Source organism: Psammomys obesus, unplaced genomic scaffold (genome assembly GCF_907164565.1).
Source record: "Psammomys obesus unplaced genomic scaffold, mPsaObe1.curated_primary_1811, whole genome shotgun sequence".
NCBI lineage: Eukaryota > Metazoa > Chordata > Mammalia > Rodentia > Muridae > Psammomys > Psammomys obesus.
The window spans coordinates 41,450,976-41,472,697 of NW_026587216.1; the positions used below are offsets into that span (position 1 = coordinate 41,450,976).

The 21,722-nt window shown below is 46.1% G+C and overlaps 1 protein-coding gene across 4 annotated transcripts in view; it reads left to right on the forward strand.

Moving 5' to 3' along the window:
- Cdh17 (cadherin 17) overlaps positions 1–21,722 on the forward strand; it is a 59,619-nt gene that overhangs the window by 30,051 nt on the left and 7,846 nt on the right. For all 4 annotated transcript variants that reach the window (XM_055603466.1, XM_055603467.1, XM_055603468.1 and 1 more), the window contains 6 exons: positions 4,328–4,543; positions 8,464–8,540; positions 10,350–10,541; positions 15,084–15,328; positions 18,472–18,602; positions 21,071–21,310. In XM_055603466.1, the coding sequence (XP_055459441.1) occupies positions 4,328–4,543; positions 8,464–8,540; positions 10,350–10,541; positions 15,084–15,328; positions 18,472–18,602; positions 21,071–21,310 (1,101 nt within the window). The remainder of the gene's footprint in view (positions 1–4,327; positions 4,544–8,463; positions 8,541–10,349; positions 10,542–15,083; positions 15,329–18,471; positions 18,603–21,070; positions 21,311–21,722) is intronic.

A 21,722-nucleotide genomic window follows, 5' to 3' on the forward strand; every position in this document is an offset into this window, starting at 1 on the left:
TGCGTCTATGACCCCTTTCTAGCCTCTGGAGTATCGGGCAACCCCATTCTGCCGCCCACTGTTCGCATCTAGCGCAGCACAGAGACTGAAGGTCTCGTGAGGGTTACCCAGGCGCAAGGAAGGCATTGAGATGAACAGCATCTCTGGTCCTCTTGAGTTGGTGCCTTAAATGGTGCGACCGCCATCACTGTCACTATTTTAGCGACAGTTCCCCTCACTGCGACCAGCAGTGCCATCACTGCACAGCGGCCCAGTCTGTGTACATGCAGGAGGGTTCCCCTTGCAAGCTTTCCCCTGCACTTATCTTTTTTGACTTCTAAACAACTCAAGAGACAAAACCTCACCCAACTTGCTAAAGTACTCCATCATTTGCATCCACGGTCAGACACCCCAACTCAGGTAGACAATGCCACGTTCCTTCTAGGAAGCCAACGATAACGGAGGAAGCTGCCAGGTAAAAGTCAAGCCTCAGGCATGCTGTCTTTTTGTTCTACATTTGAAAAGCCGGTATCTGCTGAGAGCCATAAGTTTGTACAGGAAGAACACTAAAGATGCTAACGATTTCTGAGGGTTTGTTATCTCTTCCCTGGACTTGAGACTTTTTGTCTGTTCCCTTCTTGGAGTTAAACCCAGTGGGTAGACTGGCATTTCTTTGGAGTTTGAGCTGTGTGCTTCTTAAGCTTGTGGGGTTAGCAGCTTTGCGCTCCTCATGGGTGGGGCCTACCTGCCGAGGAAGGTGGGGCCTACCTACCTACACGCCCATCAATTGATCCATTTGCAGCCCAGCTCTGACATAGCAACTGCTTTCCTGTGGCTTTTCCTCCTGTGTGATAGTTCTCTCCCCCTGGTGTTAAGTGTCACAGAAGGGTTACGAGCCCTCTGTGTGTCCTGGGGAGGAATTCTTTGTTTCAGTTATCACAATTCTTGCTTCGACAGGAGGGGTAAAAATCATGGCCCGAGAGGTTTCAGTAGATATAAGGAAGAGTGTCCCAGTGACAACTGTATGACGGAGTAACTACGGAACAGTTAACAAATGCTCGCGGTATTGTGCTTTACTGAAGCTGGGAATGGCCTGTGGGGCTGAATGAAGGTGGATTAAAAAACCTTTAGCGACCTTTCCAGATGGCACAAGTCTCTGCATACTGGGCTGTGCACATGCTGTATCCACTATCTATTGCTACACAACCAACTGCCCTCAAACTTAGCAGTCTCGCGTGACAGACACTAATTACATCAGCTTCTGTACGGCATGAATCTGATTGATGACTCAGAGCTCAGTCTGAGCCTCTGCTTCAGGACAGGGCGAAGGAAGGAGAGGAAGAAAGAAGCAATGTGGAGGTTATGGTGTTTCCAGAACATGATCTGGGAAGTGACGTCCCAACACCTGTGACACGTTCATCTCACCAGGATCAAGTTACTAGGTTATTAGGCTCCACTCTCAACTGAAAGGCAGAAGTCATGAGCATAGTTGGGACCAGAAAATGAGAAGGGTCAGGGGCCATTCGGAGGCTGCCTACCTCATGTAGGGAAAGGAGAGTGCAGTTTTCTTACATCAGTGAGATCACTGTTAGTGAAATAAACGGCTCAGATGCTCATTATGCTACCTGCTTTCTGAGAAGTGAGGATTTCCTTTGTAAAAGTACTTCATGGAGTCTTTAATAGATGAGGAATTGTAAATCAACTGGATATGTTTCCGTGTACAGCTTGTGAGAGTATGGACGACGCACCTTCTTCTTCAGGGCTTAGCACTTAGTCAGCTATCAAGACATGCACAGGTAGAAACACTACCACACAAAACACTGACTCATCCCTCTTAAGTTTATACTGTCCTCTTTTCGGTCTGTGTACAGTTGGTAGCTCACAGGGCAACTTGTATTCGCAAGTCTTAGCAGTGCCACCTGTGACCAAGGCCAGCTTCCCTTGAAATCCCTCCCATCTAAAAATAGCCCCAGCTTCTCTCAAGTGTTGCTGAGTAAGAAGTCAGCTTGTGTTGCCAGCCATTGAGTTGTCCTGGTTCCAATCGCTTGGATGGCTGGGTGCTCCTCTCTCTTCTGGTTATTCCAGCCCTCCTGCTGTCACCAAGGAATGTCTGTGATTCCAACACTGTGTCCCCCAACAGCTGCAGGTTTCCTGCATGGAGGATGGAGCCACATTCTTAGCCTCACGTGTCAATGCCTTTCTTGAGAGGTCATGCGTCACCACAAAGTTTCCTTGCTTGTGGTGCGTTTGGAAAGAAGCAGCTGCTGCCCCACGAGTACAAACTCCCCATGGCCCCTGAGCCCAGCCCATATGGCCTGTGGGTGCCCAGGTCTACCATAGATATGCACTCACTCTTTCCATTCTCTAAAACCCAATTCTGAAGAGTCTATATAAGTCAGTGCAAACTGCTGTAAGTGAAGGGTGTAACCCAGATCAAACAGGGGCATTCAACTCAAGTAACTCAAGGCTGGGGTTCTTACTGCACCATTTTTTTAATTTTATGGGAAACCCACATTTTTTTAAATTTTTTTTAGTCCTGGATGACCCCAGAATCTATCAGAATTTGCGTAAAGTGCTGGTGGAACACAGAATCATACCCACTGCCCTTTGGAGCTCCTGGGCCAAAACACTCACAGCCATAGAATACATAGGGCCATGGCATGTGGCGTGTGTGTGTGTGTGTGTGTGTGTGTGTGAGAGAGAGAGAGGGAGTGAGAATGTACATATGACATGGCAGGTGTGGGAGGCATGGCAGGTGTGGGAGGCACGGCAGGTGTGGATGTGTATATGTGGCATGGCAGGTGTTTGTTTATGTGTGTGTGTGTGTGGCATGGCAGAGGCGTGTGTGTGTGTGTGTGTGTGTGTGTGTGTGTGTGTAACCATTCTTGTGAGCTATCTTTGAAGTGGAGTGAGTCTCTGTGGTTGTTCACAAAGATCTCAGAAGTACCCAGGATTGGCTTCTTCCAGGTTAGCAGAATAAAGCACAGATTTGAATCTCTCAGTTCTGGGGGCGTGGGGATTGTGAAATCGTGGTGGAGGCATCTAGAGCCCATTGCCTTCTGACTCTGATGTAAACTGGCTGCTGATAGCACTCTCCAGATCTCTCTTCCCCTCTTCTTTCTCACCTCAAGGAGTGTCTCCATATCCTCCCTTCTCCTAAGGGATGGCCTCATCTCAGTAGCCTAGCTGAGATGAGATGAAAATAGGGCTCTCTTATGGCCCTATTTTCTTTTCTTTTCTTTTTTTTTTTCTGTGTACCTTGGCTGCTCTGGACTCTAGACGAGGATGGCCTGGAATTCACAGAGATTCACCTGCCTCTGCCTCCCTGAGTGCTGGGGTTACAGGCATGCGCCACCTCACCTGGCTGGCCCTGTTTTCAAATAGGGTCCCACAATGAGATTTTGGATGGATGTAGATTTTTTTGGGTGGGTGAGAAACAGGAAGTACATTATGCAGAACTGTCACCCCCCATAAGTTGATGTCCTAACTTCCTGTGTGGGCAAAATTGCCCCCCCCCACCCTAGGTCATAGGATAAAGTTCTAAGCCTAAGTCCTAAGACATCAGTATATGGCTATTCGGATGTAGAGTTTTTAAAGAGGAAATTGGGTAGGATGAGGGGCCGGATGGGCTGAGGGGCCGAGAAGATAGCGTAGTCAATACATTTCCTGCCCTGAAACTCTAAGGACCCGAGTCAGATACCTGACGCATTTGCACAAAGCCAGGCTTGGTAGTACATACTTGTAACTGCAGTGCTTGGGAGGCAGAGACAGGGGGATGGCTGGGGTTCACTGGCCAGACCACTTAAACGTGCTTGGCAAGATTTTGGAGCGAGACACAGAAAGACAGAATCAGAGACACAGATAAATGGAGACAGAGACAGAAACACGGAGACAAGAGTCCCTGTTTCAAAGCAAGCAGGCAAACAAACAAACAAATACAAAAATGAACAAAAATCGGCAGCTTCCAGGAGTGATTCTGGGGTTCTCTCTGACTCCCACATCCACATGTATACAAATGTACATCCACAGACACACAGGCAAGTAGGAGGAGCACTCAGTGGTGGGCTTTACTCTAATCTGACTGGAGTTCCTATGATAAATTTGGACGCCAAGGTCCAGAAAGAAAATGCATAGGGAGGAAGAGAAAGCCGGGAAGAGAAGTGTAGAGGAAAGCAACTCATCAGCACCTTGATTTCGTGTGTCTAGCCTCCAGGACTTTGAGAAAGCAAATTTTTAAGCCTCTCAATCAATGATACTTTACAGCAGTCTTGGCGTCCCTGCGTTTTCTCAGAAGCTGCTTTTTGAACATGTGGAACTGGTCTGAGGAGCTGTCCTTTTCTCTCCACAGGGAACAGCCTTGGGATCTTCACTGCCCATGATATGGATGAACCAAACACCGCCAACAGTATTTTAAAGTACAAACTGGTAGACCAAACCCCCAAAGTTCCCTCAGACGGACTCTTTCTCATCCAAGAGTATGAGGGAAAGGTCCAGTTAGCTAAACACTCCTTGAAGAAGCAAAACAACCCTCAGTACAACTTAACGGTAGAGGTCTCAGACCAAGGTTAGTACCACACTTGTTGTTGTAAGTATATATAGTTGTTTTCCTTCTACTTATGATTTGTGAGGCTGTTCCCAGACCAGTCCAATTCTCTGCTATCTTTGTGAATTCGAGAAAGTCGAATGTCGATGTTTTCTCAAGAGCAGAAGGGCAGGTCAGGAAACCCAGGTGTCAAGGGGGATTCGGTGACCATCTTAAAGGGGATGCCTTTGAGAAAAATGGAAGAAAAACTTAGAAATCTAGGAGATCACCAGACAGCAATACTGGCTTGATCGTGGCGGAAGGAGTGCCGATAGGGATGCTCTAAATCACTGAACAGTGTAAGGAGAAGTCTAAATGGCTGCCTGGAACGCTGCAGTGTCATTAACTCTAGGGATAGGCCTGTCTTTTGCATCACTACTTGCTCAGTAATTGTCTGGGGGCAGACAATGGAAGAGGAGGTGCAAAGGCACCGCTGGCCACAGCATAACGGTGCAGGCACCGGGTCATTTCATTAGTCTAGCTGTTAAAAGTCTGCTAGGCACAGTCTCAGGACTACCGTAATCACAAAACAAAAACAAATTATCTTTCCTTATCCTTGCTTTCAGACTTAAAGTATCTTTGTATGGAAGTGGTTGAGAAATGTGTCTTTGGAGAGAGAGTTCTGCCTTTTCTTGCCAGCTTCTAATTGCCCACTGGACAACACCAGGAGATCTTTCCCTTTAATCCTTGTATCCTGTCAAAGCGGGTTCTTCTTAACCTCTGTTAGGGCAGAGGAGTCTTTAAGAATCTCATGAAAACTTCCCATTCTCAGACTCTTCTTCACACCCACAGACAAACGTGCTATTTCTAGGGTACCCCTCAGAGTCCTAGCAGGTAGCCGGCCCATGAAATAATTCTGTAATTGTTTTCTGAAGAACACAGTTTACACAGGTGTGGAAAAGAAAAGATCATTGGTTCACATGCATTTCTCAGTTTTTCCTTTTCCATGGTCGTTGATGTCCTGGGAGAACTTGAGTTAAGCAGGCTCCAGCACACAAGGCCTGCCCATCAAGTTCCCAGGGGAGCTAGGAGCTTGACACATAATGAGGGTCTGAAGCTGTTTAGCACTGTGTTAAGAGGTTTAGCGAGGCAAGTGTAATAAATCACGTTGTCCATGGCAAAGTGGCAGATTCACACACTGACCGCCATGCTTTCAGCATCCCATCATTTGCCTTGCTGAGGTACCAGACAAAGTACTAGGGATCCCCAGATGAGCCAGACCCATGATCTGTCCCTAAGGGAGATCTCCTTTTGTTAGGAAAGATGGACACACAAGTCAACAACTTGTACGGACACATACAAGGGAGCCCACGAAGGAGGGTGAGAGCAGGAAAGGCTCCCTGAGAGATTAGTTTACCTAACCGGCAAAGTTTGGTGAGCTACGTTCTGAGGGATAATTTTTGGAAGAGTGGGGATTCCATGTGCAAAACCATCAGAACCTGGAGGAGTTTGAAAATGTGAGGGTATAAAGTGTAGACTATGTGAGGGTGGCTCAGTGGTTAGGACCTCTTGCTGTGCTTCCAGAGGGACCCCCCAATTTGGTCCCCAGGACCCATGGTGAGTGGCTCATAACTGCCTGTAACTAGTTCCAGAAGAGCTAACATCCTCCTCTGGGCTCTACATGCATACTCCAAATGGGCATGGCTTCGTTACATATATCTGCAATCTCAGCACTGGGAAGTCAGAGACAGCAACTATTTCCTTGGGGCTTACACCCAGCCAGCCTAGAGGATTTGTCAAGTTCCAGGCCAGTGAGAGACCCTACATCAGAAAGAAAACAGTGAACAGCACCTGAGGAGTGACAAATTAGGTTGTCTTCTGGTAAACACACACACACACACACACACACACACACACACACACACACACGGAATGGTATGGTATGCAGGAAACCGATCATGGTCCTAAATGAGGCTTTTGAAGAGCATAGAGCCAGTAGGTTTGGAGGCTTGTACCAACACATTTCTACCTGCAAAAGCTCTGGGAATCAGCTCTACTTTCACCAACATCTGTTTGTTTGCAATCAGATTAGAAACTGTGTTCAGCACCTTAGCCAGTGCACTGAGGATTTGCTCTGGGGGTGATTATGTGGACAGATCAGTGAGGATGACAGCCAGAGGCCACAGGTTTCCCAAAAGGGGTGGCCAAAATCCTTTAAAGGGAGCGCAGTTAAGGAAAGTGAACAAGAGGCATGATGGGAGTGGGGGCTCTAGGGGAGGGGCCTCTCCACCATGAAAGCACTTCTCTAGTCTCCTAGATAAGAGCCGGGCCTCTTATCGGTAGAGCCCAGCTGTCAGTGGGAGGGCAGGGGCCTCACTGATGAGGGGGCCACAGTTCTGGACCTGAGCGCAGGGCAGAGTAAAAGGTCAGCAGGAGTGGAGAAGGCAAAAGGAACACTGGCCCTGCTCTCAGCAGTGTAATTTTAAGCAGATTTCCTGGCTTCTGCATTAAGAAGGGAAAAAAAAGTGAGGCTGATAACAGTACCTCCATTATGAAGAAATTAGGACCATGTGTAGGGAGGGCCTGTCATGCAGGCTCTGTCACGCACAGACCACTAGCATCTGGGTTAGGATGAGGACTTTGGTTTTGCTCTCCACATTGTGTAGGCAAGCTGATGGGACACAGAGCACACAGTGACGCTCCATGTTCTCTGCCTCTGGCTTATGCAAGGGCCAGAATCCGAATAATGGGGTCCCAGAGCCAGCACACTGTATATATGCTTCAAAAGATGGCAGCGCCCTCTGCCCCCAGGAACTTACTGTCTGCCGTCATCCTGGCTCTCTTCCTAGACACCCTCCCACAACACACCTGCAGGCCATGCTCATCTTGGTTCTAGGATCCATCTGCTGGTTCCAAATACTCCTCAACTTGTCAAACCACCCTCACAGCCTGTTGGCATACTTAAAAACAAAACAATAAAAAACAACTCTTTTATTTACATTTCTTTTATCTTTTTCTCCCTATAACTCCAATCTCTTCCAACACCCCAACACCAGGTAGGAGAGAAAGGATTAGTGGGAGAGGGGGCACAGCTCTCTTAGCTGCTTCCTGCTGGTTAGGGTCGTTGGGTTCCCTGGAGCCAGTTCAATCATTGATTCAGGGGATCTCCAACTTCTTGCCTCACTGCATCAACAGCAGCAGGAGCAGCAGGGGGAAGCAGCAGCAGCCTTGTTTTTCTCGGAGCTCCCACACTGGCATTTATTCTCTCTTCAGAGTCCTCAGGTTTAAACTATCTGCAGCTGGCAAAGAGCTCCTCTCAGAGCCTGCATGAGGCAAATAGTCTGCTGCTGTGGACCATATGAATCAGTCCCACATCCCACACCAGGGACCAAAACAAAAACATGTTCATCATATCCACAACAACAGCCTGTGCCAACCCCCCTCCCCATTCTGTGAGCTACCTCTTTCTTAGCTTCCCTGGGAGGTGAACTATGCCGCTTTATCCCTTACTTGGAGGGGAGGAAGCAGGTGACCTTGGGCCTCCCCACCATGCTGGGTAGTTCTGATGCTGGGAAGATGTACCCAGAGAAGGAAAGGCAGTCTGTGAGAGGCTCAGCAGGCATGCTGGGAGGGGAAGTTTTGCTTTGGGCATGGGAGATTACACGGCATCTACCTGGCAGGTAAGGGAGCTGCTTTGGAGAAAAGCAGCCATCCTACTCGGTGAAAAAGCCTTCCTAGGAGGGGGCAGCGGAAAGCTCAGGAGAGCATCTCAGAGCCCAGTCTGGCTTCCATCTCCCCTTGATGACCTGCTTGTGGGTGAGGTGGAGAGAAGGGCAGCCTCCGTTCACATGAACTGTGAAGTCGTGGTGGCAGCTGTTGCATCTGCCAATGCTTCCTTACCAAGTCCTGGTGCCAATGCATGATTTCCAGTGAGAATTCTGTGGTGTGGCTTTGGTTTTCAGATTTCAAGACCCTCTGTCTTGTGCAAGTCAACGTTATTGACATCAATGATCAGATTCCCATCTTTGAAAGATCAGACGTGAGTAGATGTCGCTATTTGTTTTATCTTTATTTTGATCATATTACCGAACACTTCATTTAAATAAAAACACAAAGTGCCAGATAACCTGGTTAATGCACCAATAAAAACCAGATAGCATCTTCACCATGAGTCCTCAGGGACACTAAGATGTACTGATAATATCTGGAAATGTCTATTTATAAACCCCTGCCAGCCGCTCATTTACTCTAAAGGCTGCTTAAAAGCTGCAACCACAATTTTTTTCAGTTTGAAAACTGAATGGCTGTTTGTGGCTTTTTGTCTATTGCATGCAATAGATGGTAGATAGAGCTACTAGATCTATCTGAAGCATTTAGGATAAAAAAAAATTGCATTGGAAGTACTGGTGACGTTAACTCATTTTGTATTTAACTGGGTAACAGAAAAGAAAAAGAAAGAAAGAATGAAACAAACAAACAAATAAAAACCCGAAACATCTCCAACTTGAACCTAAGAAGAATGTGCTCCCTGTATTTGCAAGAATTAGAATTGGGCATAGAGTGTCAATACAGAAAGGACATCAGGGCAAATGGCTGTAGTCATGGTATGGTGTTCTCATTACTCCCTTAAAAGGGATGTCTCAATTTATTTAGCTTGGGGGAGAGAGAAGCCCATTTGACTAGATTGTTATGTTAGAAGTCAGTTTTGAGGCAGCCCAGGGCCTTCTGACGATGTCCATAAATCAAAACCGGGACAAGGCTGTAGCAAGGAAGGGAATTAATTTATGGTAGAGCTCAGAACTATAAGAAGTGTGATGGAATGTGTCTTGTCTAACAGCCACTTAGGTTAAGCAAGCATGAAGCAAAGAGCTCATTTTTTTTTCTCAGCCACTCTCCTCTAGGGCATTTTCCCTGTCCTGGTGTTGTGAGTTCCCTGCATTTCACCAGACAGTGGTCAAGCAGACTGAGCAGAAGAATTCTGCAGTGGGGGGTTCGAGACCTTGGAGATGCAAACCTGAGTGAAAGTGGGCTTGCTTATTCTGTTGTTAGCATCTTCCCTTGTACCCCGGCTGTAATCATTTTCAGAGATCATGGTGCAGGGGAGAGTGGATCTTGGGGCTTCTGGGGAGTCAGACTGTTTTATGGGGGTGTGAAGAACACAGGCTTTGGGGGGTTGGGTTTGGTCATCCAGCTGTGCTAACCTGGATGGGCTGAGCATGCTAGCCCATGGCTTCTCAAGTGTCACTGGCACAGTTGCTGCCCTCAAGGGTTCTTTGGTGCCCACCTTTCATAAGCACTGCGTACCAGCCAGTCAGACTTTACATGTACCATTCCCCTAATGACCACAGCTAACAGTGGTTTCTATTCTCCTCTTACATAAGGGATCAAGCCCATGTTTAAAGAGACGAGATAACTGTGTCATTCAACTGACAAATGGCAAATTTAGGACTTGTAGCCAACTCTGACTTCAGTGTTTTGAGCTCCTCATGTCTATTCTGATTGAAGAATTAGAAGTATCTGTCACACCAAAGGCATTTCACATACTAGGTCTATGCATATCATTATTAATCAAATAATTATAGTTATTAAGCATGCTGGATGTTCGAGGGGAAATCTATTTAAATATACCTCTAGAATGTCTATGATGTTTTATGTTTCTTGGTATGGATTTTAGTTCATGAGTACAAATGATGTTAAAACCAACTGCAACATGTTTGTCAAAAGAAAAACCATGCTGGGTGTTAAAAACAGCTGTGACCTCTGTCCCGAGCTCAGACGGACCTTTGCCCTTTAGCAAGTAAACTCAACGACAGTGGATGTCTTGTTTCCTTTCCTGTTTCTCCCTTAGTATGGAAGCAAGACTCTTCCTGAAGACACAGCCGTTGGATCCACCATCTTAGTCATCCAAGCCACGGATGCAGATGAGCCCTTTACAGGGAGCTCTAAAATTATCTACAAGATTGTACAGGGGGACACTGGGGGAAGACTGGAAGTTGTCACAGACCCCCAGACCAACGCAGGATACGTCAAGATCAAAAAGGTATAGCCCACCTAATGATTATTAACAAAGTAAATAAAGTAGGTTTAATCTTCTTGTGATGATGTCAGGAACAGTAGGCCGAGGTGAGAGTCACAGTTGGAATCTGTCATTAACCAACCAAGTCAGTTGGGATTCATAATACAGTTTGAACAGTTTTAAAATGTAAGCATGTCTCATGAGATGCATATTAAAACTTCTTTATGTGAAATTAAGGGACTCGCTATGTTTTACCTTCTAAATCTGGCAGCCATGTGGCCGTAGGGGTAGAGATAATGTGGGTTTCGCTTTTCCCTTTAGGTGGAAACCGTTTCCACCAGTGTACCTGACATAGGCTCCTGCTGAATATGACTAAGAACTGTGGGGTTCCTTTCAGGGTTTCATAGACAAGTTTGTTTTTTAAACTCCTACAAGTGGGGTCCTCAACTGGGAGTGCACTCTGGGGATCCTAGCAAGTGAGGTCTGGCCATCCCCTTATAAAAACAAACAGTGGTAAAAGTAAGAGGGAGAAGGATTTTAACCAACAGCTATACTGAAGAGACAGCAAGGTTAGGAATTCAGCCCATCTTTGGGTACCGACACGAACTCTGTTTGCACAGAGGAAAAGGCACTGCTGAGAGGCGTGCATAATTAAATGATGCTAATCACCTGATGGAGAGATCTGGTACCCAAATGATGCTGTCTTCTGCTTGAAGCTGATCTGCCTGCAATGTCTCTTGTTCCTAGGTATCAAGGTAGCTATGACTGTAGGGTTAGGGCAATGTCTGACACTTCCAGATGCCTTTGGGGATGCTCTGGAACAGGATTCTGTAAATCCTGGCAGGAACATGCCTCAGTTACTTTTATATTTCTACCTTGAATGGGGATATGAGGATGAGATTTTAGACTGTGTGTGTGTGTGTTTATCCATTGTGGGAACTGGAATCTAATCTAAGGTCTCCACAAAAGTGTAACCACTAAGCCACCATTCTAGCTCCAGGGATGAGGTTGTAGATAAATACTCCCTATGTGATTGGCATGCCTATGTCCAGAAATAATCAGGAAGGTAATCCAAAGTTTTAAGACAAAAGACACGAATGTAGAGGGTTACAGAATTTTATTCTGCTTCTAGTTAGCTTGTGAGTCTGGGTGAGGGACCAGTGATTCTCACCAAAAAGAGCTTTTTAAAAAATTCTTTTTAAATTTATTACAATTTATTCACTTTTTGTACCAGCTGTAGCTCCCTCCTTCGTCCCCTCCCAATCCTACCCTCCCTCTCTCTTCTCCTCCCATGCTCCTCCCCCTGTCCACTGATAGGAGAGGTCCTCCTCCCCTTCCATCTCACCCTAGCCTATCAGGTCTCATCAGGACTGGCTGCACTGTCTTCCTCTGTGGCCTGGTAAGGCTGCTTCCCCCTCAGGGGAGGTGATCAAAGAGCCAGCCACTGAGTTCATGTCAGAGACAGCTCATGTTCCCCTTACTAGGAAGCCCATTTGGAGATTGAGTTGCTATGGGCTACATCTGTGCAGGGGTTCTAGGTTATCTCCATGCATGGTCCTTGGTTGGAATATCAGTCTCAGAAAAGGCCCTTGGGCCCAGATATTTTTGGTTCTGTTGCTCTCCTTGTGGAGCTCCTGTCCCTTCCAGGTCTTTCTATCTCCCCCTCTTTCATAAGATTCCCTGAACTCTGCCCATAGTTTGGCAGCATCTGCTTTAATACCCTGCTGGGTAGAATCTTTCAGAGGTCCTCTGTGATATGCTCCTGTCCTGTTCCCTGTTTTCTCCCTCTTCCAATGTCGTTTGCCTTTCTGTATGAAGATTGAGCATCTTACTTAGGGTCCTTCTTTTTGCTTAGCTTCTTTAGGTGTATATATTTTAGTATGATTATCCTGTATTATATGTCTAAAGTCCACTTATAAGTGAGCATATACCATGTGTGTCTTTCTGCTTCTGGGATACCTCACTCAGGAAAAAATAAAGGTCGTCCAAAAGGAGTCTTTAAGAACCGAAACTCCAGCCTTTGTGGTGTTGCTAAGCCCCATTGGCTCTTGCCTTTCCCCCTTCTATAAAGACTAGAGTTTGGCGATGTATTAACTCATAGTTCCCACTTCTTTTGTCAGGGTTCCACCAACTTTTCCTCAGCCTGTTCCTGTCCCTCACCATGTCCCCAAGTCTCAATTCTTTCTTCTGTAGCTGCTTGATTTGTGTTAGCACTCATAAAGCATTTACCGGACGACCCATTCGGAACCAACGCATATCACCATACAATAGGTGTCAAGTTAAAGCACCTAGCATGGGGAAGGCTTGAAGCCTTCCAGTTAAACAGGGAGGGGCATAACAGATAATCTGCTGGAATATTGCTTGTTGGTTGGGGCTGCAAAAGAAAAGCCAAGGAAAGTTTTGAACTAGAGCAATGGAAAGCTGGGAGTAAAGGATAAAAGTAAAGGCCAAGTAGTTACACAGAAAATAAAAAAGAGCAAAGGAAAAAATAATGTCAGCCCGGAACCAATCCAGAGGATCGAATCTGCTGTTTGAATGTGTAATAGTGCCCATAGTTTCCTGTGTTTGGACACTTGGTCTAAAGCTGGTGGCGTTGTTTCGTAAAATTGTGGACCCGCCAGGAGGTGAAGCTTTGCCTGAGAAACTAGGGCCAGAAATTTTGTGGGCCATGCTTTCTTCCTGTCTGTTTGTTTGCTTTCTAACTGCAGACACAGTATGACCGGCCACAGCTTCCTGTGTCCGTTCGTAAGCTGTGAGCCAAAACAAAGACTTCTTCCCTTAGGGAGCCTCTTGCCTGGTACCTGGTCACGGCAACAGGAAAAGAGTGCACTGCTGTCACATACACTCCATCTGACGAAGGTGCCCACTGGGTTCAGCAGAGAGTTCGGTGTATAACACCCATACTTTCTGTGGAAGTCTGACATTTGGAGAAGATACCGTCACAGCTCCCCTTCTATTCCTAGCTATGTACATGGAGAGAGAACCTGGAAAGGATGAGGGAAGGGTGTGTTCAGAGTCAGGAATGGGTAATGTGCTAAGCATGGTGCAGGCCCAGGGCCTCTCTCTCCTCCCACACTTAGAGACTTAGGGAAGACAGGGATGCCTGTCCCAGTAAACAGCTTCCAGGTGTAATTTTTCCTTGTGTAATCTGATCATGAACCGTCTCCAGCCAACCTGACCACGTGTGGCGATTGAATCCTTTAGGGAGACGATGGTAGGGGAGAGGTATGGTTGTCTTTCCACCCAAGCCTTATGTAAGGTAAGATTATAGTGGAGCCGGCCCATTCACCAAACTCTCTTCATCCTTATTTTGTATGTTGCTGTACTTCCTATATCTAGGATGTTGCTTGACACATGGTAGATGAAGCTATGAAGTATTACTTGACTGAATGAATAACTGAAATTTGTTTCATGTACAATTACTGATAGTCACATAAGCCATCATAGAACCTTTGTGTTAGGGCCCTGAAGTCTCAGCTCTCTGTTCCCCAGGCACTGTGACAACAGAACTTGAGTGACAAAATTTGACAGGCTGAACACCAGACGGTAATCTCAACACAGCTGGAGTCCTAGAACTCTGAAGGGCACAAGCTGTACCAAAAGTCATACTTCTCTTGGCAACGATCAAGAGCAATATTTAGATTTTAGTTTCTAGGGCTTCAGAGTCCTATAGGATCCAGGGGGGGGGAGGCTATCACCCCTTCTTGGTCTTTTTCTTTTAATAGAACAATAAACTTCTGCTTAGAGGGGGTAAGAGGTCCCATAGGGCCAATTGCTCATAGGATAGATAAATCTCTCTGTACTGGAACATGTTAAGTCTATTCTTGAAAACTTACAGAACTGGAACGCACTGTTTTCTGAATTAACTGTTTCTATCTTAGGTAGCCTGCTTGCTAAATTCTCCCTCACAGAGAGCCAGAAACAGCATCCTGTTTTTTTGTTTGTTTGTTTGTTTTTGTTTTTAGGTTTGAGACAGGTTTTTCTCTAGGTATCCCTAGCTGTTCTGGAACTCACTCTGTAGACCAGGCTGGCCTCGATCTCACAGAGCTCCACCTACCTCTGCCCCTAGAATGCTGGGATTAAAGGTGTGCATCACCACACTGCCTGGCAATGTCCTGTTCTTGTTCTTGGTCCTGTCTGGCCAGCTGGACTAGGAGTACATCCTCCTCCTGGCATGACCTCTGCTTCCTTCTTCTAGAATCTCTTATTTTGAGTCTTGGGTTCTGAAATCACTGGGAAGTCATTCCCCATACCACATGGACATCTTTGTAGTATAAATACTTTCCTAGTTGTCATTGCTTGAGGAGAATCAAGATTTTGCTGAGTAGATGAGCAGGGTGCCCCAGGGCTAACTGAATCTGAGGAGAGCTGTGCCAGAGACTCTCTTCCAGGACAGTTCATGTACCTGAAAACACCCGGTGCCCTGGTAAAGCTGAAATAAAGCTGTGTTTTGGTTTTCTTGAGAAGTAAGTTTTGGTTAAGACTCTATGAGCTTTTAAAGAAATAAATCCTTGAAGGGAGCTATTCACTCCAACATTAATTTCCCCGCTTTCTTTCCTTCCACAGCCTCTTGACTTTGAAACCGAACCATTCACCAGCATTGTGTTCAAAGCAGAAAACCCTGAGCCACTGGTGGCCAAAGTAGACTACAATGCTAGTTCTTATGCTTCGTTCAACCTGACTGTGACAGACGTGAATGAAGCACCTGAATTTCCCCAACAAATATTCCAAGCAAAAGTCAGCGAGGATGTTGCTGTAGGCACTAAACTGGGCAGCGTGAGCGCCAGGGACCCCGAAGGCCTGGCTGTGAGGTACAGGACATCAGGGCTGGGCAGGCCTACATGCACCCTTCAACCAAAGGACTAACGAGGGCTGGCAAGGCGGAGAAGCAATGTGTACTGTCGTCAGGGCTGGGCCAACGGAGCAGACATCAGAAGCAGGGGCTCTGGCTTTAGTTCAGTGTTTCAATGATTAATGATTACAATGATTAATTTACTTACTACTTGCATATACACACATTTTTATAATATCTATATGATCTTAAAGATCACATGGTCAGAAAGCATAGATAGGACTTGAATCCAGACCTATTGTTTGTCTTGTACAATATTGTCCAGACTGGATCTGACAAACTTCAGTATGACCTAGCTGGTGCTAGTTCCAAGCCTTTAAGGTTTTCTGCACATTTGAGTGAAGTCTTACCATCTTATCAAGCTGTACTAGAGACACCAGTTATAGGACTTTACTGATTTTCCTGCATGGAGTATATTACTAGTTTGCTTACCGTAGCAAAAAAAGTGTGACGCAGTGTCACTTTATAAAGAAAAGCAGTTTATTTAGCTCATAGCTCTGGACGCTTCTGGGCATAGCACCAGTCAGGCAGGACCTGGTGAAGGTCTTGTGTGATTATCAGCACAACAGCAACATAAGCAAAGGGAAAAAGACAACACTGCAGACAGAAAGCCGGAGCCACTGAGTTCTCACAACCCCTGCAAGGACATGTCCCCCTTAATCCACCCAAGGACAGCCTGCTTGGCCCTACCTCTTAAAGGCCCGGTGCTCAGAAAATTTCCCACCTGAGAATGAAGCTTCTAACATGAGGACATTTTTTTCTGAAGTGGAACAACATTCAAATCATGTCCATAACACACTGAGGAGTGAAGTTACCACCCAGTGAGGATTATACTGCATTATTCAGTGTGGGGACAACACACTACATCTGAGTCACAAGTCACGATGGGGATCCAAAGTATCTAAATTCCACAGCCCATGTTGTCTAACAGGCACCTCTGCTTTCTTCATGAGAGTGCTCTAAAAGATTACCACTTGTAATGAAAAGATAAACATAAAGAAATAAACTTATTGGCCAGAGGTATGTATATGTTAGAACAGAGAGAACATAAACAATTAAGGAAATTCCTCTGGTGGCTTGAAAACTGGGATAGAACATAAAACCAGAGTTGCAATCAGGAGATGAGGCAGGCAAGGGAGACTGAGGAGAGACATTCTCTAAAGTATGTTTCTAGATCAATGGGGAGTCAGCAAGCCAGCCCTGGTACACATGACATGGAAAGAACTGGCTTTACTATTTCAAAGTTGTTTAACTCTCCAGCTGGGTCAACCTAGAGAGGCCATCAGCATCCAGGAGATCGAAATCCAACCCAGCTTCAACCGTGAGAGACCCCCCTGCTGACAGCCAGCCAGAAGCAAGTGTTTCTCACTACTTCCGGCGCGGTCCGAGGCACTGGGGTCTCTGTTTTGAACCCACTGCTTTCCACCATCCCCTCTCCCATCTGAGTCAACTAGTGCACAGACAGAGCCGTTAAAACACAGTGAGCCAGTTGGCCAGCTCCTGTTCAGAGCCTGCCCTCGGCTCTGCCCTCGCTTCTGTCAGGGTGAGATCCCAAGTACTGAGGCATTCTCATTTATCACCCGTACACAAACATGAGTGCTCGAGAAATACAACATGCTAAAAATATACTGGGGAAAATTAATTTGACTAAGTAAAATTTTAATCATTCCTATTCCTGGATGTGTAGGCTAACAGCATTTTAAAAATTATAGACAATGTTTTGAAGCCGTACACGCATGCAGTTCTTTAACTCCTATTCAGTTTTTTTAAATTTTTTATTAATTACATTTTATTCATTTTGTATCCCCCCATAAGCCCCTCCCTCCTCCCCTCCCGATCCCACCCTCCCTCCCCTTTCTGCATGCATGCCACTCCCCAAGTCCATTGATAGGGGAGGTTCTCCTCTCCTTTCTGATTTTAGTCTATCAGTTCTCATCAAAAGTGGCTGCATTGTCCTCTACTGTGGCCTGGCAAGGCTGCTCCCCCCTCAGGGGGAAGCGATCAATGAGCAGGCCAATCAGATTATGTCAGAGGCAGTCCCTCTTCCCATTACTATGTAACCCACTTGGACACTGAACTGCCATGGGCCACACCTGTGCAGGGGCTCCAGGTCACCTCCACGAATAGTCCCCAGCTGGAGCATGATTCTCTGGGAAGTTCCCTTTTTATTGAGGCGACATTTCCAGGAGCGGGAACAACTGGCTCACGGCTATGGACATCTTTGCAGTCATAGTGTGAGGCTTTACAAGAGGCCAAGCTCACCCACGCCTATCCACACGCTGTGCACACACCGGGATGTTCTCTGTCTTTCCGGTCTGCCTTGTGTGTCTTTGAGGCTCCCTTCTTGCCTGTCTCAGCAATCTCCTTCAGAAAGGCTTCTCTCAGTCCAAGCAACCTCTCCGTGATTCCAAGCACCTACACTGTATTGCCCACACTTTACAGGACTATCTGTGTATCTAAAGGCCCATGTTCTTCAACTTTTGCGGTGGTCCTATCTGCTGAAGCTGGTGTTGCTTTAGTGAGGGTCCACCAGGCCACTGGCAGCGGATGTCTCTGACGCTAGCTGCTCGGGCTTACTGAGGAGTGTGCTGTACTGAAAGATTGCAGAAGACACTTATTTCAATTTGAAATCTTGTTTGCCAGGAAAGTCCAGGCTTTTCACTCTGCCATATATAATAAAACAATCATGGAACCACACTGTAAAGCAGCAGTTTTCTCCTAATGCTGCGACCCTTTAACACAATTCCTCACGTTGTGTGACTCTCGACCATAAAATTATTTTCGTTGCTATTTCACAACTGTAATTTTGCTACTGTTGTGAATTACAATGGAAATGTCTGTGTTTTCAGATGGTCTTAGGTGACCACTGTGAAAGGGTCCTTTGACACCCCCCCAAAGGGGTCAGGACCCACGGGTTGAGAACCACTGCAGTAAAGTCACCTCTTCTTCCAAAGAAAGCTACGTAAATGCGACGCTTATTCTGTGATTCTGCTCCATCGTCCAACCAAATGATGACGCTTTACTGGAGCATAAAAGCACAGACTATCTTCCGGTTTTCGTGCAGAGTAACACAAGTTTTCTTCTGTTCTTCCCTCTGTGAAGTTACTCACTGAGAGGCGATAATCGAGGTTGGCTAAAGATCGACTCAATCACTGGTGAGATCTTTAGCACAGCTCCGCTGGACAGGGAAACGGAAAGCCTGTATCGGGTGCAAGTGGTGGCCACAGAAGCAGGTGAGCAAAACCAAACCAGGTTATCAGGGGGAAAAATCAATAAAAAATAAGTGGGCTGGCAGGAAAATTGATGGTTGAAAATCACTGCTGAGATAGTAGGGAAGGAGGACCTCCGCCATCAGTGGGACTAGGGGAAGGGCATAGGGGGAGAAGAGAGAGGGAGGGTGGGACTCGGGGGAGATGAAGAAGGGGCTACAGCTGGGATGCAAAGTGAATAAATTGTAATTAATAAGATCAATAATAAAGAAAAAAATCACTGCTGATTATGATCGTAAAGCCAGGGTGAGACAGGTACAAAAATGTGTGTGTGTGTGTGTGTGTGTGTGTGTGTGTGTGTGTGTGTTCAATCCTTCATGGTTGCATTAGAGAACACCTCTGCCAATCTGGCCTTCAACTAGGCAGCGTTTCCCCGAGGCTGGCAGGGCATTAGAGAAGCTACCAGCTCTGGTTTCCTGAAGGAACTGGAGCCTCTCCTGAGAAAGTTCTAGGGTCCCTCTAGGGCTCTACCTCTCAAAGGGCTATGAAACAGGAAACCAGTGGCCCACAGAGCCTTAAATTATAGCCCATCACTGCGCATGCATCTTTGGAGAAGAAGACGTTGGAAGAGAGGCTGTCCACCTGCAAGCTTGTGCGGGAGCGACTTGGGAGTCCATTCTTGGGGATTCTGACTCAGCAGGTGTCAGGGACCCCATGTCCGCTGTTTGGATGAGGAGGGATGGACTTTTGGAAGGGAAGGTGCGGACGTGGCAGGATGTTGAAGCATCCTGCCTCATCCCTGCATCCTATTTAATTCAGCTGTGGTCCGAGTTGCCCACTGGCTCTGAACATGGAGTTCCAGGAAAGTTTTCAGATTAACATAAAGATAAGCTAACAGGAAGAGTATGCCATCTAGGGATAAGGCTGGTAATTAAGACACTGAGTGTCTGTAGATGGAATTTTCCACCTTGCAGCAGGAATTCTGTTGATCTTATGTTGATCAAGGACTCTAATTAGCCAGCAATGTATCCACTTGGCTTATAAGAGATGAGAGCAGAACAAATCACTATCAGACAAATGCAATTTTAGACCAAAAAATAATAAACTTTTAAAATACAAAGTCCCAAATTAGAGGCGGACACGGGAACAGAGAAAGGAATCATAAAAATGTATGGGGGGAACCAAAATGACCGTGGTCAAGTTCAGTGACAACAGCTACAGAACTACAGGCTGCAGTTGGAAGTGAACCAGGCTCTGCCAAGACGGGGACAGCCTGCTCTCTGCCCCTGCTGTACATTCCACTATCAGGCTGTATATATTTAACTGGTGATTTAAAAGCTCCCAGTGGGTCCTAGGGAGGTCTCTGCCTAAGCCTTGATGCTGTGCCCTCCCCTTGATCCCACGAGGATCAACATTTCACTTTGCACAAGTGGTTCTCACATTTTAGAGGCCCAGCCTCATGGGTTGCTACCGGTAACCAAAACCCTGTTCCGTTTTCAGTTGTTGGCACTGAAAAAATAATGTAAACAGACCCAACAACTTCAAGGACACCAGTGGACTTGTCTTTGGTTTAAGAACAGTCAGGGACGCAGAAGTTGCTGTGAAGAAAAGCAAGAAAGCCAGGCTTCCTGGAATCAAAGCAGGAGCCAGAAAATGGTTTACGGGAACAGAAGCAGAAGCCAACCATCAAAGAGTGAAGCCAGGCGAGGACAGATGGGGTCAACTGTAGCACACTGGATGCCTCCTGTGTGCTTCTGTTATTCACCATACTTTGTGCACAAGGAAAACAAGGCTTTGAGAAATTGACTGGCCCCAAAGCACGCAACTACCAACTGGTTATACAGCAGAAGGCATGGTTTTCACAACTACAGCATGGCACATTTGTGCAACCGTTTGCTGTCTTCTCTTTACACGTGAGCCTGTCACAAAGACCTTCAGGAAGCTATACATGCCTCTCCACTGAGGAAATGAAGCTTAGAAAGCTGAGTCAGGACGCTGAAGGCAGTGCTAAGTGATCAAGGCCTCCTGGTCTAGTGAGCTCTCTGCTGTGCGAACTTAGCTGTGTGAACTTAGCTAGGTCATGCAGCTTCCCCTCTTCTCATCTGGAAATTTCAGAGTTGTTTTGAGGACACACACACAAATTTTGTTAGTCTTACCACTTAAACATTTAAAACATTTTATTACATGGTTTTGTGTGTGTGCATCAAAGAACAATTTATGGGAATCAGTTCTTCCACGTGGCTTCCAGGGATTGAACTCATGTCGCCAGGTTTGGCAGCAAGTGTCTCTACCCCCTGACTCATCTTGTTGGTTCCATTTAAACATTTTAACCAGTACTAAAATTAGGTCTGTAATTCTAAAAGATTCTTTCTACTACGTTAATAGATCTGCTGCTTAAATATTAATTTTACTTTTAAGGAAAGCAAAACATGCTTCCTTATGAAGGATGATGATAATACTTGGAGTTATATTTTAACGCTTGAATTTCTCAGGTGGGTCCTCTTTGAGCTCCACGGCACATTTCCACCTGGCCCTCACAGACGTGAATGACAACCCCCCTCGCCTAGCTAAGGACTACACAGGCCTGTTCTTCTGTCACCCCCTCAGTGGCACTGGGAGCCTCATCTTTGAGGCCACTGATGATGACCAGCAGTCATTTCGGAATCCCCAGTTTACATTCGCCCTTGGCAGAGAAAGCTTACGAAATGACTGGGAAGTTTCCAAAATCAATGGTGAGTTAGCAAATGTACAAGCAGAAAAATCAATGACGGATAAAGGAATTGTGGGGGTTTTTGTTGTTGTTTTTTGTTTTTCTTTTGCCTTGGTGTGCTTTGTAACTCAACACAGAATTTTCTTCTTGTTCTAAGAACGCAGTTCATGCCCCAGAAGCACACAGGACAAGTCTTCAAAGGCCCAGGCTTTGCAGGAAGGGAGGCATCACGTTACACAGTATTGTGGTTGGTGTACACGGACAGAGGGACAATTTGAACATCAGTTGTAAATTTCCAGTGACGCGAAGAAATAGATTTTATAGTATGAAATGCAATTAACACACAGTAAGTTACATTTCACCAACATGTACAACTAACAAGAATTCACACACACACACACACACACACACACACACACACACACACACACACA